This window comes from Lutra lutra, chromosome 7 (genome assembly GCF_902655055.1).
Source record: "Lutra lutra chromosome 7, mLutLut1.2, whole genome shotgun sequence".
Taxonomy (NCBI): domain Eukaryota; kingdom Metazoa; phylum Chordata; class Mammalia; order Carnivora; family Mustelidae; genus Lutra; species Lutra lutra.
Window position 1 is genome coordinate 135,989,674 of NC_062284.1, and position 25,008 is coordinate 136,014,681.

The 25,008-nt window shown below is 47.0% G+C and overlaps 1 protein-coding gene across 2 annotated transcripts in view; it reads right to left on the reverse strand.

Annotated features, from left to right (window-relative positions):
- Nucleotides 1-6,523: 6,523 nt before the first annotated feature.
- The window catches only part of TTC9 (tetratricopeptide repeat domain 9), a 32,981-nt gene continuing 14,496 nt past the window's right edge, over nucleotides 6,524-25,008 (reverse strand). Inside the window, exons 2-4 of one of the 2 annotated variants that reach the window (XM_047738101.1) lie at nucleotides 12,942-13,124; nucleotides 8,254-10,756; nucleotides 6,524-7,749 (exon numbers count right to left, since the gene is read on the reverse strand). In XM_047738101.1, the coding sequence (XP_047594057.1) occupies nucleotides 10,677-10,756; nucleotides 12,942-13,124 (263 nt within the window). In that variant the 3' untranslated portion in view covers nucleotides 6,524-7,749; nucleotides 8,254-10,676. Of the gene's footprint in view, nucleotides 10,757-12,941; nucleotides 13,125-25,008 lie in introns of both variants that reach the window. The other variant, XM_047738102.1, reaches the window with a different exon arrangement.

The following is a 25,008-nucleotide window of genomic DNA, read 5'->3' on the forward strand; positions in this document are numbered from 1 at the left end:
AACTTTATTGTGGCAGAATCATGCCCTGGCTGGAAGATGAGAAGAGCCACCATATTTCAATGTCCTTCCCTCCAGTGCCAGCCCCAACCCTCAGCCTACACTCAGCCTCGACCCAAGGCCTCACTCACTGCTTTTGAGGTGAGGGAGCGAGAGGAGAAATGAAGAGTTCCCTGCAATTTAACAATTGTGGCAGATTCTAAATCTGAGAAAATAATTTTCTTTGTGAGCTGGCAGATTCCACTTAGGACTTGCCAAACAAACAAAACAAAACATAAAAACAGACCTACCGGTAACCTTAGCTCAGGATTCCTGAGGCAACCACGGAAAACTTCATGGCCCTCTAACTCCAGGTGACTGACCAGGCCCTGGGATCACCTCCCTGGGAGCTCTTATCTTCCCTCTCACCTCAGTGGTCCCAGCTATGCATGTGACCTCAGACCTTCCTCGTCATCTTTGCCCCCTCCCAACACATATGCCACTAGAATGTCCTGTGCCCGCCTCCTTTTTTTTTTTTTTTTTTTAAGATTTTATTTATTTACTTGAGACAGAGACAGGGAGAACACAGACGGAGAGGGAAAGGGAGAGGCAGACTCCCCACTGAGCGGAGAGCTCCCTGTGGGACTCAGTCCCAAGACCCTGAGATCATGACCTGAGGCTAAGGAAGATGCTTAACCAATCCACTCACGCCAGTGCCCCACCTCCCTCTTTTTTTTTTTCCACCTCCCTCTTTCAATGCATTCCAATGCAGTCCTCCCCACCCACATGAATCATCTCCCCACGCCTCCTGTTGGCCATTGCTCCCACTTTGTGGGCAATCTCCTAAGCTTGAAAATTGAAGGGAGGGTTCTAGTTGTGTGCTGCTGCACTCTCCATCTTTGTTCTGGTTTTATGCCAGATTCAGGACAGAGGAATTGTTGTCAAATCTGTACATGGCATGAAATTGGGGGAATCAGCAGATACGGGTGACAGAATCATGATGAAAGCACACATTACAAGCTGTAAAGGACAGACGGAAATCAATGTAGTTAAACTGAGTAGGAATAAAACTGTGCGTGAAGATAAAAATACAATGTCACAATACTATATTATTCCATTTATATGAATTTCAAAAACAAGTTTTGCGTTTTCAAAACTTATCTACAGGGCTAGTGTCAGAATAGCTGTTACCTCCAGGGTTTCAGGAAGGAGACTGTTGGGAATAGCGTATGAGGGAACTTTCTAGGGTGAAGGCAATGTTCTATATTATGATTGTCGTACTGGTTGCAGGAGTGTATTTATTTTTAGGATGTAACAACTGACACTTGAGATCTGTGCATTTTATATACAGAATTATAACTCGATAACAAAAAATTTTAAATCAGTGGTATAACGAGAAGATGGGGCCACATGTATACCACTAGCCAGCTGTGAAGTGATCTGACAAAAAGCTAGGCACCTTTGCAGTCCAGGTGTAGAGAGACAGTGAGGGTCCCCTGTTTTCCTGCTGGCCAGTATGGTTTTGCGCGTCGCATTTTAAGAGGAACACGAATAGACGGAAAAACAAGGGCCGGTGCTGGACAGCCCATGAGGGAAGAATAGTTGAAGGAACTGGAACATAGAGGCCAGAAAATAGAAGACGTTAAAAAGAGTCCAGATGGGGGAATGTCATTTTGGAGAGAAGACCTGTCTGGCTCTGAAGAGGGCCAAAGGCAGGTCCTGGATGGAAACTACTGGAAGACAGGTTCTAGCCCAGTATAAGAAGGTAGGTTCCAGGCTTGTTTGGGTGAGGCCCAGCAGCCAATGGCAGCAGGGCTGGGTCTCCGCACTTGTGGGATGGGGCCTGCCCGGGTGGCACGGAGGGGTGCAAGCCGCCGCAGGTGGGGACATCGCCTGGCACACTTCAGCGCAAGACTGTGGGAACAGTCTTCCACTTCCCTGTCATGCGGCTGACGGACTCACTCTTCCTGTGAGTGGGCACCACACTGTACCTGCACAACCTGGCCATGGTCATGTGCAACCACTAGGATTCCATCCCCATGTCTACCTCCCTCTTTGGAGACACTTCTGACGTGACCTCTACTGGCTCTGTGCCCCACTTAGCCAGGACGACCAACAGACAGGTCTTAATATAATCTAAATACAAATATCTTATCAGATATATGACTGCAAAGGTGGGAGATTCTCTCCCATAGTGTGTGTTGCTTGATGGTGCCCTTTGAAGCACCAAAGTTTTTAATTTTAATAGAAAAAAGTTAGTTTTATCTATTTTGTCTTTTAAAAATTAAAAAAAAAAACAACCGTATTTGTGCTTTTGGTTTCACGTCCAAGAAAACATCACCTAACCCCAAATCACAAGGATTTACACCTCCGTTCTCTTCTAAGAGTTAGAAAGTTTTAGCTCGTACATTTAGGTCTTTAATCCATTTGAGTAAATTTTTTGTGTGTATGATGTAAGGTAGTGGTCAACCTTCATGCTTTGGCATGTGGCTACCCCATTGTCTCAACACGATTGGTTGAAAAGACACTTTCTTCTCCATTGAAATATCTTAGTATCCTTGAAAATCAATCTGCCATAAAGGTGAGAGCTTGGGGCGCCTGGGTGACTCAGTGGGTTAAAGCCTCTGCCTTCGGCTCAGGTCGTGATCCCAGGGTCCTGGGATCAAGCCCCGCGTCAGGCTCTCTGCTTGGCAGGGAGCCTGCTTCCCCCACTCTCTCTGTCTGCCCTCTGCCTACTTGTGATCTCTGTCTGTCAAATAAATAAACAAAATCTTTAAAAAAAAAAAAGTGAGAGCTTATTCCTGAACTATCGTTTCTGTTCCATTGGTCTATTATCTACCTTTATGCTAACACCACACGGTCTTGATTACCATAGCTTTGTAGTAAGTAAGCTTTTGTAATTAGGAATTGAGGGTCCTCCAACTTTGCTCTTCTTTTTAAAGATTGTTTTGGCTATTCTGGGTCCCTTGCATTTCCATACAGCGTTTAAGAATAGTTTGTAAATTTCTGCAAAGATGTCAATTAGGACAATGATAAAGATCGTGTTGAATCTATAGATCAGTTTGGGAGGTTAACATCTTAACAATGTCAAATCTTCAATTCATGAACATGGGCTATCTTTCCATATATTCAAGTCTTCTTTAATTTCTTTCGACAGTATTTTGTCTTCAGAGTTTAAGCTTTGTACTTCTTTTGCTAAATTTATTCCCGAGTATTTTTTTAAATTTAATTTTATTTTTTTCAGTGTCTGAGTGTTTTATTCTTTCTGGTTATTTTCTTAACTTTATTTTTGTTCAGAGTATATTATTAAAAGTAATTTTTCTGCCTTCTTTTACTTTTTTAAATGCGGCTGCTAGAAAACTTAGAATTACTTAGGTGGCTCACATTTCATTTTGCACAGACAGTGCTGCTGTAGAATAAGAGGCTGAGGTCAGAGGAAAGGAAAGAACACAGGACAATGGAGTATACCCAGGGCACCCATGACATACGCCTCTGGAGGTACATTTGTGGAACGTGGTGTAGAATTTCTGCCTGTTACGGAAGCCACAAGTCTTGAGGAGCTTCTGACTGTAATCACAGATAGCATATGCAGCCTCTCGTCCCTGTTCTGCACGGAGGCGATTTAATCAGATACAACCTGTAAAGTCTTCTGTGACTTCTCAGCCCTTGGGCTTACCCAGGTGGTAAAAGTGACATTGCCTGAGCCCAGGCTTGGAACACCCGGAAAAGGGTGAGAAAAGATAAAGCGTGTGATGACTGTCTCAAATCCTTTCATAGTGCATCCAAGAAAAGGAGCAGTAGAGCCTTGCCATTGACCCTGAAGTTCACTCATCTCTCATCTCTTCTGCTCTGCTAGCTGATACCCCCTCAGGAAAATCTTCACTGTTCCTAGGATTGGTACAGATGCCTCCTCCATGTATGCCCTTGGCATACACAGATTCGGAGTTGTCTCTTTATTTTTCTTTCTTCTTTATAGACTCGAAGCTTCTCAAGCAAGGAAAATACTTCGTTGACCTTTGAACCACCTATAATGAAGTGAGGGGAATGATCAATACCGAGTGAATGAATGAATGAATGTGTACTCTGTTCCTTCTTTCTCTAGAAGATAATAACTTGACAGCATTACTTTTTTATTTTTATTTTTTTAAAGACAGGTGCTGTGTAAGTGTATTTTGGCTCTGTAGACAGAATATTACATTTGTTGTCAGAAAACTGACCTAATTCCAGTTCTGGCTTTGTTACTGATGAGCTATGTGACCTTGAACACTCACCTTCCCTAGACTTGATCCCTCAGCTGTAAGATGAAAGGTTAAACTAGTGAGCTTTCAGGTTCCTCCCGGAACTAATACGCCGTGAGATGCTGAAAACAGGGCAAACTGGCTTTCAGCTGTGGGCTTGCTTCCAGACAAGCAATTCAACTGAACAGCTGAGATCCCCAACCTTTTTCAGGGGCCTCTGCCTTCTCCCCCTCCTCCCTGTCTTCACAAATATTAATAGCCAAGGGCCTCACTGAGTGTGGTTTTTAATAGAATCCAATTTCAGTCCATTTAGAGTGGGACTTTTCATGCTGACTTGGTAATTTGAACTCTGTCAGGCCTGATGGGCTGAATGCATTTTCCCTGTCTGTGTGGTCCGCTCTGGGCTGGGGGGAGAGGGCAAGTAGGTATTGGGAGCAGGACACAGGGGCACCTTAATCAGAGCAAGTGCAAATCAGCTATTTCTGCCTTACAGCCAGTTTCTTCTTTCCTGCCCTGAGGCATGTGAGTAGGATCCCAGGGCATTGGGAAGAAACTGGCAATGGCTACTCTGTTTCCTGACGGTTGCCTTCCTCTTGCAGCACAGAAGGCACTGGCCTCTGTGTGCTACCACAGGAAGAAAACTAGGTTGATCTTTGGATGCGACTAGAAGACACTTGGTTCTGCCAACCAACAGAACTTTTCCAAGTGATTGTTGGGGAGTCTCTGACATGTTGGGAGAGGACATGTGAGAGAGTATGTGGCTTCCTCTGCCCCTTTCCCCCAACCAAGTCCTTGTCCTATTTGATGAGAGAGTAACTCGCAGGCCTGTTAGAAGTTCCTTCCTTCTAGAGTGCAGGGTGGGAAAATGGAGGATGAATGTCAAGGTATTACCTTTACCATAACTGAGGAACTGGGGGCTCAGGAGACTGGGGGAAGGAAATTAATGTTTATTTCATGCTTATTTGGTGCAGGGTTACTGAGCTAGGAGCCAAGTTAGTCCCTAATCCTCCCAATAGCCCATTAAGGAATATAAAATTATCCTCATATATAAGGGAGGAAAATGAGGATCAGAAAAGTCATGCAACAACCTCAAGGTCACACAGCTAGTGGATGTCAGAGCTGGTATTCAAACAAAGCTCTATCTGTCCACTCCTAGAAATCACATGGTTAGAAATGCCAGGTGCTCTGCACTGTCTGCTGGTCTACCTCACCGCACTCTTTCACCTGGCTGGTCATCAGAAATACTTCAGGACATTTCAAAAACTATACTGTTGGGCGCCTGGGTGGCTCAGTGGGTTGGGCCGCTGCCTTCTGCTCGGGTCATGATCTCAAGAGTCCTAGGATCGAGTCCCGCATCGGGCTCTCTGCTCAGCGGGGAGCCTGCTTCCCTCTCTCTCTCCCTGTCTCTCTATTTGTTATCTCTGTCTGTTGAATAAATAAATAAAATCTTTAAAAAAAATAAAAAACTATAGTGTCTTGAGAGTCTGAACCAATGGGTCTAAAGCAGGGGCTGAGATTGTGTATTTTTAAAAAGCCACTCCAAGTGATTCTGATGTTCTGGAAAGCACAACACTGGAGCATGTGGCTTCTCTTCCACACCGAGTTTCCTAGGGTTTCTCGGTTCTCAGAAGCACAGATCCAGTCCAACCCTACATTTTCCCCAAGTAGCATGTGCTGCTGTTCATTTGCCATTATTCATTCATTTCAGATTCAGGGCTCAGTGGCATTTATCAAGCACTTACTGTGTGCTAGACACTGTGCGCAAGATGCTGGCTGCAAAGAATGAGTAAACCCCAGTGCCTGCCTCAAGGAATGGTCAGCTAGTGGGGGAGACAAACATAAATAGGAATTTCCAATTCCTTGGAGCAAATGCTATGCAGAAGCAGGCTCATGTTGCTTTAGGAGTACAAACCATGGGGTCAAGGAAAGCTTTGGAGCAGCGATTCCTTGGTCGAGTCCTATAGGAGTTAGCAAGGCAAAGAGGGGGTTTGAGGGGTGAGGCGTGGCCTGCTAGGCAGAGGGAACCACATGGAAAGACCCAGAGACCCAGAGCGATGGGTTTGGGGAATCACAAGGAGCTGAACAATGGTGAAATGTAGGGTACCTTTGGAAGAGGACCAGGAGGGAAGCCAGGAAGAGTCCGCGGGAGAAATTACATGTTATGCTGAGTTTGGCCTTTATCCTAAAAGTGGTGAGGAGCCATTAAAGATATTTAAGATGTGGAGTGACAGAATCAGACTGTGTTGAGAGGGGGAGCTCTGACAGCAATGAGAGGGTGACCCATCGGCAGAAGGAGCTGGCAACAGAGATCCAGATTAATTGCAGAATTAAGAATTTATGTGTGTCAAAAAGCACCATAAACAAAATTCAAAAGCAAAGCACTTGGAAAGCATATTTGCAATGTTTCTTGACAAAACTAATATTCTTAATAAAATTACATATTGGGAATAAAGGTAAACATACCAATATCAAATAAACAGAAAATCACAAGGAAACAAGTACAAAGGGTCAATAGGCATTTGAAGAGGTTATTCACTCATAATCAAAGAAGTATGAGTTCCAGTGACACTGACATACTATTATTTCCCTACCGGACTGGTAAAGGTTTGGTAAGTGACTATATCCACCGTTAGTGAGGTTGTAGGGAACAGGGCAATCTCAAGCCTGCAAACAGGAAGGGGCGAAGTTTAGTACAAACTCTTCTCAGGGCAGTTGGCAACATATATCAAAATTCTTAAAGAGAGCCAAGCAATTTCCTTCTTGGATTTTATCCCAAGGAAATAGCCATAGGTGTGTGCAAACTTTAGCAACAGGAATGTCTGCTGCAACATTATTTACAATAAAGAATGGGAACAAATGAAACAATTCGTGTAAAGAGTCAGGCTACCAAGTGAGAGTCCATCCACATAATGAAGATGCTGTTGAAAAAGTCCGAGTGACACCCACACAAAACGTTTCGCTCATGATCGAGTTAAGTGAAATAGCACAAGAGGCAAAAAGGTGTGTCTGATATGCTACCATTTGTGACAAAAGGATATACACATATATTCGAAAATGCATCAATGTTTCTGAAAGGATATACAGTACAAGTATTTGGAGGGAAACTAGATGCTGGCAGACAGGGTGGGAAGGAGACTGAGTTCTCACCTGTGTGTGTCTTACATATTCTAAAATATAAATACACATTTTGAAAAGTAAGTTACTAAAGAGTATTTACAGTGTAATCCAGTTTTTGTTAAAAACAAAACAAAACAAAACAAGCCCTGCATGTGCATGTGAACATTTATACCCCCAAAGAACTGAAAGAGAAGTCTAAAAGCCAGTGATGTTTGTCTTGGGTGGTAGGATGACGGGTTGGAGTTTGTCTCCCCACCCCCCACCCCCCGCTAAATTTCTACAGTACACATGTGAGGCTTTCATAACAATAACAAGAAAAGTATAATTTTTTTCCCCGAAGAGTCTATCACAAAAGTCCAAGCAGGAGATGACACAGCAGGTCAGATCCAGGATTAGTGCTCCAGGTCAGCAGTGACGTCTGCAAACAAAGGGTGTCATGAAATCACAGTTCGTGTTTTGAGGAGGGATGGGGGGGCAGGAAGCTGAAGGTCGTCTAAGGTGAATAGACCTGATCTTGCTTAACAGCTTTCTGAAATTTTTGTTGGACAAAATGCACGGCAATTTCACCCTCCACCCCAAACATCGGACAACACTCCCAGGCAAATTTTTACTTTGGGAATCACTTAACATTGGGTCACAGTTGAACGGATTCCAGTAAGCAAGTGTACGCAAACCACCAGACAGCAGGGAATCTGTGCCCAGGGCTGTGCTCATCTAGTTCTGGGTTTCCACCTTCCTCTTTAGAAGGATGGCGACGATCTTATCCCCCTCTGTCCAGCTCTGCCCCAACTTACTCATTGAGGCAAGACCTCTCTCCTGCTCTGGTTTGGGGATAGTTAGTCCGAGCCCTTCCTGATGGCATGAAGACGAAAGGAAGACCCTGCTGGTTTGAACCCGTTCTGCCTCCCCCCTCTGAACTCACCCGCATCCTTCAGACCCTGGCAAGCAGTTTGCCAACTCGCAAGCTTCCTGGGCTGGAGGCTTGGGAACGGGGGAGACTTGCACATATGCCTATGCTGTGTCTGACGCAGGATGGTTCTGAGTTGGGTAAATGTGAACCCGTTCTGGAAGAAAAGGGCAGAGGGAAGGATCTGGTGGGGAGTGAGGGGAGAATGTGGCAGCGATACCAGCATTTTCCTTTTCCTCTTCCCCAGAAGTGAGCTATAGACAGGCAACTGCGGGGCCCCTGGGTATTTCTAGCACCTTCTTAACACCCCTGTTGGAAGCCTTTCAGCAGCTATGGGACTATAACCTGGACTGCTGGCTTCTGGGCCTCTCAGCAGTGATTGGATCCTGCAGGGGTGGGGTGGAGTCTCTGATTGCACAAAGAACCCATAATTTACTTTGTGTTTCCTTTCGATCTCTACCTATAATTGTGAAGCTTCCCCAAGGCTGGGGAAATAGAGGGTGGGTTTGGATATGCGCTGACATCAGAAAGTACAATGAATCATACACAGAAGTAACTGCTAGGTCTCAGCTGTCTTTTCTGGCCTGTCACTGCCTTGACCACTAAGGAGTTGGCGTTAGGGACCTTTTTAAACCTTGGGCTAAATACAGAGGCAGCCCATATACCATTATTGGCCTAGTAAGGCTTTTCAACGGAATACGCACTGTCCTACTCCCTAATGGTCGTAACAGCTCAATAGACTACTTCGTAGAGAGCAGCTAACTAGGGTAGTTAGCATTTAGAGCTCTGGGTCAGACAGACCTGGTTCAGATCCTAGCCACGTCACTTAAGGTCCTATCACCTTGGGGGAGGGAATATTTCTGGATTTTAAGTTTCCTTACCCACCTAATGGAAATAGTATCTCAGAGGGTAATTGCAGGAAAGAAATGAGATTATACGTGTAAGTGTCTGAGGATAGTGCATTTAATAAATGCTAACTATTAACATTATTGCATTTGTATATATTTTAATTTGTACAATCTTGTCTCACTAATCACACAAAAAATACACGAAAGTGCTTTGAAAAATTTAAAGCATCATAGAAATTAAAGGTGTCATTGGTGGTAATCTCATACGAGTATTTCTCAACTCTTCCATCCCCTTCAAGACCAGGACGATGTCCTCCGTCCCACGGCATATTGCACAATGATCGGCAAACGATAAGCCCTCAGTAAATGTTTCTTATTTGACTAAAGCAACACGGCAGAGCATAAAGAGCATAGATATCAGGAGACTAGGCTGGGCTAAAATTAGTTTAAGGCAGGAGAGCCAGTCTGCAGTCATAATTTATTCATTCAACAAATATTTGTTGAACACATTCTATGTGCTAGATATTGAGTCCAGATAATTTCATCAAAAGGAGGCTCTACAAGTTCCCACAAGGCCAAGTCCCTGGCTAGTCTCCGCAAGGCCAGCCCACTCCAACGCACAGAGGCGGCAGCCAACATTGTTTACCCCTGGACAAATGGGCCCTCGCTTTGGGGGAAGCTGTAAGTAGCTCTGACTCAGAGTTGGGGGAGGGAGTGACAGCGAGGGAGTGGGCTGCTTCCAACAGAAATGACAGGAGCTGTTGCCTGTTAATTTATTTTTATTTACACTTACTGAGTCCACAGTTCGATGCTGCAGGCTAGACAATGCTACTTCCCCTAGAGGTCATCTCCCCTCCCCTCCATCACCTACTCAGCCTGGGGCCCTCCTCACCCTGTCCCTCTGCTGTCACAGCTGCCTGCTGGGCGGGAGTATGGGAGAATGGTATGTGTGGTCACCCGAGGGCACTGAGAGTGGGTTTCAGAGGCTTGTGAATCCTGGCAGTCTCAGAGATCCCCGAGGGGGAGAGAAGAAAGCCAGGCCAAGACAACAAGTGGAGGGAGGGAGGCAGGGGCTGAGGTGGCTGCGTGGGGGTGGGGGGGAACCCAGGGTACAAATGCACGGTCTGTTGGCTTAACCTGATGCTTCTGGCGTTTGTCTCTTCCCTGGATTGGTCACGGTTGCCTTGAGATGCTCTGGTCTGTCCGGAAAGTGTGCAGGGGTCCAGCCCGTGGGCTCCGTGCCTGCGACGGCACATCTACCAGGCTCTGCCTCTGTCAGGAGCACTGGCTGAAGTCACTGCTGCATCAGCGTTCTGGGCCCTGGAAGAGTCCTCTCCAGCTGTCCCCGCAGAAGTGAGGTCCCTCTCAGTAGTGGACCTGCTAGAGAAGGGGTGTCTCCATGGCAGGCAACCCGCCAGGTTCCAAATATGCCTCTCCTTCCTTTCCCACTGGGAGCAGACGGATTGCTGAGGGGCAGCCAGAGGAAGAAAGGGGGAGCCGGCAGACGTGGGGAGAAGGGAGCAAAACCCAGGAGGGGCCCTTCGCCCGGGGGGCTGCCTGGAAGTCCGTCCTCGGGGGCGGCTGCAGCTGTCACATGGCTTCCTTCTCTCTCTGGGAGAATCGGCTGAGCTTCATCTCCGTCAGCTGGATGTACCGAATCACGTTGGTGTCTGCAAGGAGAGAAACACACCTTAGGGAACACCTGGTGGGCGTGGGGAGGAGAACGGTCGGGTCTACACGGAATCTTTACTTAGGGCCACGCTTGTTCCTGTCATCATCTATTTCCACCTCATTACAATCATGCCAAGTCCGGATCCTCGTCCTCACTGTGACAGAGGGAGCACTGAGCCCCTGGAGAGATGAAGAGGCCCAGGGAGGCCCACGGTTAAGGGGTGAGCCTGCCTTGGTGGCCTCCCTCACTCGGGGAGCGTCTACCTTCTTCATAAAATTGCCGTGAGGACCAAGATAGAGAAGTCCAAAGGTGCTTCATCCAATGAGCAGTAAATACTAACTGAATGTAAATGTTTTAAATGTTATTAACGTTAAATATTAATGTTATACTTCAGGAAGCAGAAGCAAATACTAACACTCAAAAATGCCAGCTATAGCATCCAGCAGTGCTGGCAGATAGGACGCGCTCAAGAAAATTCTGTTAAATGAGTCTAGTTCTTAGTTCTCAAGTTGCTTCAAGTCTAGAACACATTTATATACAGAAAAAAAAAAAAAGCAAAACAGTGATACATAAAAATAAAGATATGGGCAGTCTTTAAGAATATAGAAAAAAGTATACATTTGGGTCTTTGCAAACTGATCGTGAAGTTCTTAAATTCTTCTTGGAAGGAGGATTGGATTTTTTAAAAAATCAGCCATGTGAACAACAATGGTAATACCAAGTTCAAATTCGTTGTTTAAATGTTACCTCCTCAAAACAGCATGGAGGTTCCTCAAAAAGTTGAAAATAGAACTACCCTATGATCCAGCAATCGCACTACTGGGTATTTACCCTAAAGATACGAACATAGTCATCCGAAGGGGCACGTGCACCCGAATGTTTATAGCAGCAATGTCCACAATAGCCAAACTATGGAAAGAACCTGGATGTCCATCAACAGATGACTGGATAAAGAAAATTTGGTATATACATACAATGGAATACTATGCAGCCATCAAAAGAAATGAAATCTTGCCCTTTGCGACGACGTGGATGGAACTAGAGGGTATTATGCTTAGCGAAATAAGTCAATCGGAGAAAGACAACTATCATACGATCTTCCTAATATGAGGAAGTGGAGATTCAATGTAGGGGGTTTGAGGGGAGGAAAAGAATAAATGAAACAAGATGGGATCGGGATTAAGAGACTCTTAATCCCTCAAAACAAACTGAGGGTTGCTGGGGGGAGGGGGATAGGGAGAGGGTGGTGAGGTTATGGACATTGGGGATGGTATGTGCTATGGTGAGTGCTATGAAGTGTGTAAACCTGGTGATTCACAGACCTGTACCCCTGGGGATAAAAATACATAATATGTTTATAAAAATATATAAAAAATTAATAAAACACACACACACACACACACACACACACACAAATAAATAAATGTTACCTCCTCAGAGAGGCTCTTCCTGATCCCCTGGTGTAAAACAGAACCCCCTTTACTCCTGATTCTTTTACTCTGCTTTATTTCCTTCCCACCACTTACCATGACTAAATATTGTATTTTCTACCTATTTGTTTCCTGTCCATCCTCCTCCATCATGACACAAAGTCCTGGAAGGTAGCAGCTTCCTTTTGTTCCCCGCTGTCTACCCAGCTCCTAGAACACATCCAGACCTGCTCATGACCCATGTCTGTGGGATGAATGAGCGGCTGAGCCAGTGGACAGGAATTTGAGCGAATGGTGCAGGAAATGCAGGCTCTGAGGAAGGGGAGCTGACCAGAGAAGTCAGAGCACCCTTCCCGCAAATCGCTGAGCTCAGCACCAAGAGTATCCATCTGCATTCTATCTCACCAGTTGGACTGTGAGGTCCTCATGAGCCGGGACTCCATCTTCTCATCTACATCCCTGGCACCCAGCACGAACTGTGGCACAAAACTAAGAACTCAATATGTATTTATTGAGTAAGTGGGAAGAGTTGGCTTCTGGACTGGGAAAAAACCCCAGAGAATTCCATATTCTATTTGAAAAGAGGTGCCCAAGCTCCCTGGAACCAAGACCCCAGCCAAATGCTTGGACTGTCCGAGCTCCTCATTTCAGGTCCTGGCCCACACCTGGCCCCGCCTGCCATGACAGTTGGGCGCCATGATGGGGAGGCTGCCAGAGGGACTGCCAGTAAGAAAACAGTAACTGCCACCTTACCTGTTGGCTGTCGGGTCCTTGCTTCTTTCAAATAGTAGAGTGCTTTGTCATAGTCTCCAAGATGGTAGAAGGCTACACCAGACCGGTAAAGAGCCTTGAAGTTCTCTCCTTCCTTCTTCAGGACTTTGAGGCAATATTCCTTGACTCGCTCGTAGTTCACCAGCTCAGCCTGGAGCAGGCAGGCTGTGGAGGAAGGAGAGAGAAAGGAAAAGGGCTATAATACAGCAGACTCTGAGTGTCTCTCTTTGGTTCTTTCTCCTTGTCTAGAAAAGGTGGAGTAGTGCTGGGGCTTTATGTTGGGGTGTATTGCTGTGGGATTTGTCACCAAGTGATCTAGGGTTCCAGGACCCACCTTCATCACCAGCAAGCTGTGTGACCTTGAGTGAGTTACTTAGCCTTGTATTATGTGTTGAATTTTGTCCCCTCCAAAAAGATATGTTGGGGTCTTGACTCCTAGTACATCAGAATGTGACCTTACATGGAAATAGGATCTTTACAAAAAAGGTAATCAAGTTACAGTAAGGTCCTTGGAATGGGTCCTAATACAATATGATGGGTGTCTTTATAAAAACACATACTACAGGGATGCCTGGGTGGCTCAGTCAGTTAGGGTCTGCCTTCGGCTCAGGTCATGATCTCAGGGTCCTGCGGTCTGCTTCTCCCTCTCCCTCTAACACTCTCCATTGCTCTTGTTCCCTCACTCTCTCTCTCTCTCTCTCAAATGAATAAATTTTTTTAAAAAACTTGTTTTAATTAAAAAAAAAAACAAAAAACCATACACTATAGACTGAATGTTTATGTTCCCTGAAAAATCCATATGTTGAAAGCCAGTCCGCAGTGTGTCGGTATTTGAAGGTGGGGTCTTTGGGAGGTGATGCGGTCACGAGGGCTGAACACTCATGACTGGAATTAGTGCTTTTATGAGGGAGACCTTAGCGAGCTCCCTTCACCTTCTGCCATGAGGACACAGTGAGAAGACGGCTGTCTGTAAACCAGCGAGCAGACTATCCCCAGATGCTGAATTTCCTGTCTTGATCTTGGACTCCCCAGACTTCAGAACTGTAAGAAATGAATTGTGTTGTTTGGGCCGCCCAGTCTACGCTACTGACATAGCAGCTCAAACAGACAAACACACAGAGGTGAGACAATGTGAAGAAACACAGGAAGAAGATGGCCGTCTAGAAGCCGAGCAACGCCGGAGGCCCCGCAAGCTGAGGGAGAAGCATGGCACCAACTCTCCCCCACAGCCCTCTGAAGGAACCGAACCTTCCAACACCTCCGTCTTGGGCTCCTGCTTTCCAGAACGATGAGACGATGCATTTCTATCGTTCAACCTTCCATTTTATGAGACTTATGTTGGGGCGACCCTAGAAATAAGCCATAAGAGGCCCTAACAATGCCAACTGTGGCTAACACTTGTTGAGTGCCCACTGGGTGCAGGCTGTTTGTGTCATTGCTCTGCTTGCATTCCCCGACATAACCCTCAGAACACCATGATGTACGGCCTACCGTTATTCCCATTTTATGGATGAGGAAACTGAAGCCCGGTAAGATTAGGTCATTTCCCAAGGGCATACAACATGACAGAGGCGAGGCTGGGATGGATGGATGGGTGGATTGCTTGCTTCTTAAAAGATTATTTATTTATTTATTTGTCAGAGAGAGAGAGAGAGAAAGCAGAAGCAGAGGGGAGAGGCAGAGGGAGAAGCAAGCTCCCTGCTGAGCAAGGAGCCCGATGTGGGGATCGGTCATGACCTGGGCCGAAGGCAGACACTTAACCCACTGAGCCACCCAAGTGTCCCAAGGCTGGGACTTACATCAAAGCCGCCTGGTTCCAGTGCCCAAGTTCTTTTTCAAGTTGTTGAGGGGATTTCCCAAAATAATGGCCATGAAGTATTTAACACAGGGCTTGGCACAGAGTAGGTCACCCCAAGTGTCATTTAATATTATTATAATTCTTTTCAACCCTGTGCCCCTGCCGTGACAACTGCCTCTCATTTTCTTCAAGTTCTCATTCATGCAAGTTTGTCTTTGCAGTTCCAGGGACCAGGGGCCTTCTGATGGGGCAAGTGCAAAAGCCGCACAGAGCATACCTCGGGACCCTTGTCCTAGGCAAGAGGAAGCTGAGGCTGGCAGGTGCCCGTGGTGGAGCCCCTTCCTATTGTACCTCAGCCATCTCTGAGTAAACCGTCTCTCCTTGAAGAAGCTCTCTCTCACCAGTCATCAACTGCAGGGCCAGAGCCAGGGCCAGAAAGCTCACGAGACCCTAGAGAGTGATGCCCCCTTTCCTTGGGTGCCCAGCGGCCTCCCCTCCCTCACCCAACTCCCGCCCTGCTGAGCTACCTCCCCCTCCATGTGATCACACAAATGTTTAGTAGGCACTGAAGGAAGATTGTGTTATACACGTTGGAGGGATTACCAGAAAGGGGGAGGGAAGGGGCAAGGAAAGGCACCTCTCTGCTTCTTCAAAGTGACTTAAAAGAGATGTAGGAGGCAAGGATACTTGGGTGGCTCAGTGGGTTAACTGTCTGCCTTTGGCTCAGGTCATGGTCTCAGGGTCCTGGGATGGAGCCCTGTATTGGGCTCCTTGCTCAGCAGGGGGTCTGCTTCTCCCTCTGCCCCTCCCCCGCCTCACGCTCACTCTCTCTAAAATAAATAAAAATCTTAAAAAAGAGAGAGAGAGAGAGAGATGGAGGAGGCAAAAGTGCTCTTTCCGCCAAGACCAGACTGGATGGTGGGGGAGAAGCCTGATGCCTGCTCCTTGAGAATCCTCCCACATGGGAGGAACCGTCCTCTCTCTGGGATAGAGGCGAGTCACTGATTTAAATCTTCAGAGGTCTAACTTCAGCTGTTTTGATCCCTTAAATAACTTCCCAGGGATAAGAATCGCTGATGAGGAGATCAGCTCTTTCATTGGCCATTTTGGGGAAAAAGAAAAAATACTCACCCACATCCTTTTGGCCGACTGAGGGGGAGGTGAACCACAGTCTCGGAAGTTGAAGATGTGAGAACCAGGAAGTGGAAGTGAATCAGCCCAGATCTAGAAACTGACCCATCAGGTTTCACAGGCCCCAGGGCAGAAAGCCAAAGAAGGAGACAGAAGCGAGGGGCTGCTACCCCCTTGGGCGTGGGTGGCTGCAGTCACAGAAAACCAGGATGTGCTGGCAACCGGGCATGGGGCTGAGCTGATGCCACCAGCTCCCTCTCCTCTCCTCCCTTGGCTGTGGGGACCTCTTCCCACCCCCCAAGCTGCTGGATCCCGTCCTGGGGCTCACACAGCTCTGCAGACAGGGAGAGGTTTCTGTCAAGAGCTTCCTGTGCATGGACCTCCCGGGCTACCTGTGTAGGTCTTGGCTCCAACAAGCTCCCAAAGCTAAAGGATTTCCTGTCTGGGCTCCCACGTGCCTCATCTGCTGTCCTCTCTGCCCAGAACGGGCAAACCTCTTCCCGTCCATCTTCAGACAGACACTTCTGTTGGCTGACCTGAGCGGTGAAGGAAATGGACCTTTGTCTCTTTTAAAAACAGCTTTTGAGTGATTAAAATGAGGGTGGGGTGGTGGGGAAAGGAAGCAAAAAGGCCTGGAAATGGAAACAGATCCTCCTCCCCTAGGGGAGAGGAAAGGCTGGCCATCAGATTCTGGGAACCCTTCGCTGAAAATGTTTTGAATTCCCCTGTGGCTCCAGATCCAGTGGCGACGGGGCCACCTGGCAGCAGACCGGGTTTCAGACCCCGTGGGAGGTGAGGCGGGCAGGTTATAGGGTGTGGGGCCCCTACTGGCACCACAGGCAGAGCCCAGGAAGGTGGAGCTATCTAGAGCCAGCGTGGGTCCAAGTGAGCCGCCATCTTGAAGGTTGCGTGCTGGGCCGGGGGAGGTTGGGGGAAGTCAGGCAAGAAACCCAGGGTGTTAGCCAGAGCTCCTCTGAGGTAGAGGGGGTAAGTGAAAGTCTGGAAAGCTACCCTCAGCCCCACCTGTAGGTGATTTTTAGGCATCCCTGTAGTTTGGGTGGGGAGCTATTTGGGGTCCACATAACAAGTCTAGGGGAGAGGTAAGATGGGACGTTTGTAGGCACGTCCTTAGAGTAGGGAAAAGTTCAGAAGAAGAGGTTGACCAGCAGTCTCCTGAAGTTCCTACTGCACCCCTAGGCCCACTATCCAGGGCCTGTGGGCTGCGGTCCCATCCTCCCAGTGCCCTTGCTTCTCTCTGTGGTTAATCCCTTACCCTGTGTCAGAGGTGGCGTTCGGTACCTTATGTACGTTATACCTTTTCACGTTCACGGTACCTATGAAACAGGTTCAATGTTGATCCTTCTTTTACTGGCGATGACACCTGTTCCAGAGAAATTAAGTAACTTGCTCAAAGTCACTCAGCTGGGAGGTGGGAGAATTATGACATCCACCCACTTCTGCCAGGATCCCCAGAGTGTGCTCTTGACTATGGGTCTCTGTGGGTCTGCGTTTGAAGCCTGCCAAAACCAATGTAACCCGTGGTAAAAGTCACATTGCCTGTGTAAACTACGTTTCTCTGTGCTCCAGGGTCAACAAGGCAAAAAGCAATGCCTAACTTCCCTGGGCGCTGGGATCAGTTGTGAACAAACACTCCCCTCCGTCCTAGAGCAAATGGGCTGGTGGGGGAGGCAGATGTTCCAGTATCTTGAATACTCCCGTGTGTCAACACTGACAAGGAGAAGGGAAGAGAGGGAGCACACGGACAGAGGGGGACCTTCGGCCAAAACAAAGTATCCCAGGAGGGCTTCATGGAAGAAGTGGCATTTAAGCTGGCTCTGAGTGTTTCTCAACCTTAGCACTTTAAATGTTTTGTTTATTTATTTATTTATTTGTGATTTTTTTGTTTATTTATCTGGCAGAGAGAGACAGAGATCACAAGTAGGCAGAGCAGCAGGCAGAGGGAGAGGGAGAAGCAGGCTCTCCGCTGAGCAGGGAGCCCGATGTGGGACCCGATCCCAGGACCCTGGGATCATGACCTGAGCCAAAGGCTGCTGCTTAACTGATAGATCCCCCTACTATAAACATTTTAGGATGATAACTTTTTGTCATAGGAGGATGCCCTGTGCTGTGCATTATATGGTGTTTAGCAACATCTCTGGCTTTTACCCACTACATGCCAGTCATGACAGCCAAAAATACATCTCCAGATATTGCAAAATGTCCTGGAGGGGCAGGTAAAATCCTCCCTGAGAACCAGTGATCTAGGTGGAAAGGAGAAAACACTTTCTAGGCAGAACCAACAGAGGAAGAGATCGGGGGTGGGGGAGAAGGGGGAGGTTGACTTACTTCAGGATTTTTGAGGAACTATGGCTGGCTGGAGCAGAGAGACTGAGGGAAGGGTAAAAGGAAGGGAAGGTAGAAACGCAAGAGACCGCCCGGACACCTACACCCTTCTGGTTCACGTTAAGGATCTGGGACTTTATTCTTAGTCACAGTGGAATGATGAAATGCTTTGACTGGGTTGATTGAAGCAGAGGCAGAAAGACAGGGGAGGGGGAGCAGTTTAAGAGACATCTAGGAGACAGAACTGACTAGCAATAGGGAACTCCTAAAATATCTTCCCTCTCCTGTTACACTCATGTGGTTAGAGCCCTTCATCCAGGAGGGCTCAGACTGCCATTTTGGATTCACTGATGATTCAGAAATTTCTTCCACATTGTTGTACCCTGGTCTGAATTTGAATTAGGGTTTATAAGACGACAGCCTGTGTGCTCTGCTATATGGAATGGGTCCATATTTTAAAGAGTACTGGGCTGGGAATCAGGGAAGCTAGATTCTAGTCCCACCATTGCCACTAGCCCATAGTGTGAAAATCAATTTCCCTTTCTGGGCCTCCGTTTCCTTTCTGTGAAAGGAGGGACCTCCACTTGGCTGAATAATCTCTACTCTCCATTTCAATCGAACAGCCTGTGAATACAATTGTTGGCCACTGAATAGAAGGACAACATTGTTTCACTGGTTCCTCTTCAAAAGGAACTCTGTTCTCCCTACTACTTATGGCGTGGCATCTTCTGTTGGAGAGGGCAGTGATCAAAAGGGCTTCTGTAAGACAACTTTCTGTCTACATAGAGACTTTTTTTTTTTTTGGCATGGCACGGATTTGAATTATGTGGTCTCCCCAAGGCCAGGCTCTAGGGCAAGATCTTCCTTGAAGGGAGTAAGGTCTGCCTCTGCCCATCAGTTTCCACAGAGAAGGCTGAGAACTCAGGAAGGCAGGTCTCCTGCTGGATGGAGAGGGAGCTTGTTCCCATCCGTGGCCTTGACTCTGGGTATATATTTGGATTCAAAGATGCAGTCATTGGGTGGCAGAAGGGGTACGAAGTGGGGAGACATGTCCACAGTAGACATGTGAAGATGGGCCTGGGCTCCCAGATAACCACACCCAGAAGCCCTTTTGAAAGAAATGTTATGGACCTTCTGGTCTCTGGGTCTTCTGACATGTTTAAATAAATGCTACAGCCTGGAACCAGCTGAGCCATGGAGGATTCAGACAAGCTGCTAGTCATGGCTGGGAAGAAGGACTAGAAGAGAAAAGCCTTCCCCAGGCCTACAGTGGTGACAGAAGTGGTGGACAGTGCAAGTTACAAGAGAAAAGTACATTTGGGGGACCAGAATTGGACTGCAGTGTCCAACCATCCTCGCACGTGGAGATTCCTCTTCCACGGTCAACTTTGGGTGGTTAGGGTACGGTTTTATAAAAGGAGCCCATAGGCTTTCTTAGCTCTGCAAAAGGGTCTGTGGTAGGAAAAAATCAGAGAATCAGCGACTGAAAGAATCCCACTGCACGGTTGTGTGCTCAGGACAGTGGAAATCCTATGTTGGACGTTCCCCAAACAACCACACTGAGACCTCAGGCTAAAACAGGTCAGGTTCTACTGGCTCTGGCACCTGTTCTGTTTTTGTTTTTCCTGGTGCACGCAGGGCATTGTGACTGCCTGGGCAAGGTGCCACTCGCTGGCAGGAGATGAAGGGACACTGGATGAGACAGGGAGAACAAGTTCATACAAACGCTGGATTTCTTCCTCCGGTGATTCGCTACAGTTTGCCCGTACCGGCTGTCCAGAAGGGAAGCATGGGCTGGATGTGGGGGAAGGAAAGGCCAGATTGGGGCCAGGAGTGAGAAGAAGGAGGTTGCCTCACTTTATGGGTTGAATTGTGTCGTCCCCAAAAGACACATCCTCATCCTCAGTATCTAGAATTTGATCCTACTTGGAGAAAGGGTCTTTGCAGAGATCATTAAGTCACCATGAGGTCACTAGAATGGGCTCTAAATTCAATACAGCTGGTGTCTTTATAAAAAGGAGAAATTTGGACACAGAGATGGACACACACCTAAGAAGGATGATGTGAAAAGACACAATGAGAAAGCAGCCATGTACAAGCCAAGGAACCCCAGGCCACCACAAGCTAGGAGAGAGGCATGGAACAGACTCTCCCTCACAGCTGGCAGAAGGAACCAATGCTACCCAAACCCTGACCTTGGACTCCTAGCCTCCAGAACTGGGATAGTTACAGACACCCTTAGGAAACTAACACACCTTGCTGGTCATTCCTTTGAGAGGCGGGCTCGGCAAGTGTCTATCACATTACTGGGGGAAAATTTCCATGAAGGGGACAAAATTATTTGGTTTTCATATTTATTTCAAGGGGCATTTGCATAGTAGTAAAGTGGATAGAGTTTGGTGAACAGAGGTGACACTGGGCATATCTAACAACTGGGATAGGTCACAGCCAAACCGAAGAGGCAAGGAGTATCAAGCCAGTTTCGGGGTGTCCTGGCTGAACTTCAAATGTTGGGTCTGGAGATACAGTCCCGGGCCGCCGTCCAAGCTCTGCCACCTACCAGCCCAGGCCCTTGGGCGTGTCGCTTCATGTCCCTCGGCCTCGGTCTTCTCGTGTATTAAATGGAGATAATAATACCTATTTTGTGGGAACTCTTGTGATGATAAAATGAGATAATTAATGTATGTTCTATGTTTCACACAGTGCTGGGCACAGAAACGGGTTCTCTTTAGGAACCCATTAGTCAAATACGGTTTCCCCAGCAACATGCACATTCACCAGAGAAAATTTCCATTTTGAGTCCTACACAGAGTGTATGACACATACATGGAGCTAGAGCTTGATTTAAAGCAGATTTTCAAGACTAGGTCAGAGACATGGTGGAGGGTGATCTAGAGGGTCTTTCTGCGGCAGAGCAATGGGAATGTGACCTGGGCAGCGAGAGGACAGGAATCTTCCTCCTGAGGCTCCACGTCCAGGTCTGCCATGACCCACCCCATTCCACCTTTCCCTGAGAGCGCGATTTTCCCCCTCTGTGTACACAAATGCTTGCATTTAGAGTTCTGAAAACAACTCTCTTCTTTGGATTTCTCATTTTTGTTTCATGGTCAGGGATGTACACAAACTCACACTTGCTCTGAGTGTTTCCCAAATGTAGGTTGGATGCTTGGTTTTCCCTGACCCTTTTCCTTTTTGAAGGTGTGTTTTCTCTACTGGAAGCAGCTGGGGAGATGCAGAGAACATTACAGAAGGAGCTTTGCAGCCAGGAAAGGGTGCTTAAAGGAAAGAATGGCGTGGGGCTCGGGGGTATTTTCTTCTCACACATGAGCCGGCCTCTGAGTCAACAAGCCCTTTACACCCCCAAACAGCAAACAGGAGTGCTGCTTGCACCTGTTCTCTTGCTGCCCATAGAGGAACTGGTTCCTCAGGCAGCATCTGGCTGACAGCTTTATGGATGGGGAGGGGATGGACCCAAAGTAGCTGAGCTCCTCTGGGTTCCTAATAATTCAGGAGAACTAGGAGCTCAAAACGCCAGCAGTGGCAGGAAAATGAATAGGCCTGGTTCCCCACTCTGTAGGGCTTTAGAGAGTCTGGGAGGGAAAGAGGGAAGAAGTATTTTTAGCAGAGAAGTTGCTGGCCAGTTTCAGTGCCTCTGAGCTAGTTGATTCGAGACAATGTCCCTGGCATTGGCATTCACGTGTGTGTCCTTGGGTTAAAACACTTCACCTCTCTGGATTTCGACTTTCTAGTGCATAAGCATAAAAATAACTATGGTGGCTATCTACCTTTTCCTTGAAGGCTTGCTGGCAGGACGCAGTAAGTCTGACATCTGGTGAGAACCCTACAGACAAATGTTTGATGTTAAATCATCCGTGGAAATGTGTATAACATAGAGATCCTAGACCTCATGCCCAACGATGAAGATTCCAAAGGGCCAGGGTGGAGGCCAGTAATACACATTTTTAAGAAGTCCCCAGTGGGCGTCTGTAGGGGCCTTCACCTCCCAAGCTGGTACTTGATATTCTAGCATTTTGGATGTAGGTGTCTTAAGGACCACACAGTTGGTTAAACCAACTGTGAGAGCCCAGGAAAGCTGTGAGCAGCTTCAGGGTTACCCACAAGGCCAAACAGGTCCCAGATGGCCAAGTCCTAGAGCTGGAAAAAAAATCTGCACATGTGGGAAAACAACAGTTCTCATACAGATGATCAGCTTGTGACATTTTGGGGTTTTTCTCTTCTTAGTGATTAGAGACTTCTGCCTGGAGAACAGCAGCCTAGGCCAGGGAAACAGGGAAAACAGAGCAGAAGGCCTGAGATGCTCCAGGGTGAGCGCAAGAGAATTTGGTCCTGTAGGCCATGTTCATCCATCCCTCCAGACGAATAAGAACAGATAAGTTTTATTAAGCCTAAATGGACCAGGCACTATTCTAAGCGTTAATTCATTTCATCTTGACCACAACCTAGGGGTAGACTCTAGTATCTCACCCATTTTCTAGGTGGGGAAACGGAGGCTTAAGGAAGTTCAGTCACTTGCTCAAGGTCACAAATTGACTAAGTGTTTGGGTTAGGATTTGAACCTAAGCCATCTGGCTCCTGAGACTGTGCCCCTAAAGCACTGGACCCAGTGTCCCCCCCAGGATGCTCAACTGCCTAGAATGCATTCGAACTCATGTCCTTCACGGACAGATTGGAGTGGTGAGGTCTACTTCTCGTGAGGCGCGAGCGTGAGGTCCTGGTGGTGCCAGACTGTGCTCACTTCACATGTAGATTTCTCATCTGGAAGCTTCCTATGTAACGCTCTAGGACCCTCTACCCTCCTTGTTTCTCTGCATCGAAGAGGGAAACAAACAAACAAAACCACGTGCAGGGTTTCCACCAAGGTTTTTTTGTTTTGTTGTTTTGTTCTGTTTTGAAGTTCCAAAACCACCAGCATCTCCAACTCCATCCAGAGTCTACGGGTTACCTCATAGGGCTGACACGATAAGTCTTGGGTTTCTTCCTGAAACAATCCCCACCTCAGCTGGCGTTTGTAAGACTAACCCCCACGGTCTGATTTTTTTTTTTAAGATTTTATTTATTTATTTGAGAGAGAGAGAGCATGAGAGGAGAGAGGTCAGTAAGAGAAGCAGACGCCCTGCTGAGCAGGGAGCCTGATGTGGGACTCGATCCCAGGACTCCAGAATCATGATCTGAGCTGAAGGCAGTTGCCTAACCAACTGAGCCACCCAGGCGCCCAACGGTCTGATTTTTTAATTGAAATTTTTGTGGCGCTAACTGTAGATTCACATACAGTTGCAAGAAATAATACGAAGAGCTTCCCTGTACCCTTTACCCTGTCTCCCCCAAATGGTAAGTAACATCCTCTAAAACTATCGTGCAATACATTGACCACAAGATGGACACTCGTACAACCCACAGATTGATCCTTCCAGCTTTGCTCGTGCTTCTGCGTGTGTGTGTGTTTGGTTTTATCCATTTTATCGCATATGTAGCTTCCTCTGTCTACCTCCGAAGTTAAGTTACAAAGCAGTTCCATGACCACAAGCATCCCTCCCATTTCCCTTTTAGAACTACATCCATATCCTCCTGTATCCCCAAGTCTACTTTACCCCCTGACAACCACTCGTCTATTCTCCATTTCTAAAATCTGTCATTTCAAAGTACTATATATATATTATATTACATATATTATATGTAATATATAATATATATTATATTATATACAGTATGAAGCCTTTAGGAGCTGGCTTTTTTTTTTTCCACTCCGCATAATCTCCTTGAGATGCATCCAAGTTGTTGCATGGATTGATAGTTCATTCCTTGTACTGCTGAGTAGTATTCAACGGCGTGGATGTAGCCATCGTCCAACCGTCCACCTGAGGAAGCACATCCGGACTGTACCTGGTTTTTTGGTTATTGTGAATAATGCTGCTAGGACCAGTCGCAGACAGCTTTCATTTCTCTAGGACAGATGCCCAAGAGGGCAATTCCCGGGTCAGGAGGGAAAACGTTCGATCAGTCATCATTTAGCTTGGTGTTAGCTGTAGTTGTTTTCTGGAGGTTCTTTATCAAGATCAGGTAACTTCCTTCTATGTCTAACTTGCTGGGAAATTATTGTTTTTCTAGTACCTGATGGTGATGGCATCATGCTGGGTAGTCTTTTTCCAATGAGGTCAGATCTACAGGTACCACCATCAAATGGACCATTTAGTTTTCCAAAGAATAAAATTACTTTTCACAGCCACATGCTCTGGTCATGCCCGTCACTGTCGCTCTTCATGAAACACAGCTCCTCCGCCCTTCCAGACAAGCATTTGTAGGGTATCTTATGTTTGTTTGTTTGTTTAAGTAGGGCTCCACCATGGAGCCCAACTCGGGGCTCACACTCAGGACCCTGAGATCAAGACCTGAGCTGAGATCGAGAGTCAGACATTTAACGGACTGAGCCACCCAGGTGCCCCTGTGCGGGGCATCTTTCAATCCCCACACAGCAAAATGGCATCATTGTGGTTTGCATACATTGTATACTCGGTAAGCAGCAATACCTAACATTTTTATATTGTTTAACAACTCACTTGACCTTCATGATGACTGTGGGAAATAGGTATTATTAGCTCTGCTTCCAGAAGCTGAGGCTTAAGGAAGTTAAGTGACTTGCTAAGGCCATCTGACTTGTAAGGAAAGGGCCAGGGTTATCTAAACCCAGGTCCCATGTTGGTTCCACTCCAGCTGAGCTGGTGGGAAGGAATGGAAACCTGGACTCCACGATCTCTAAAG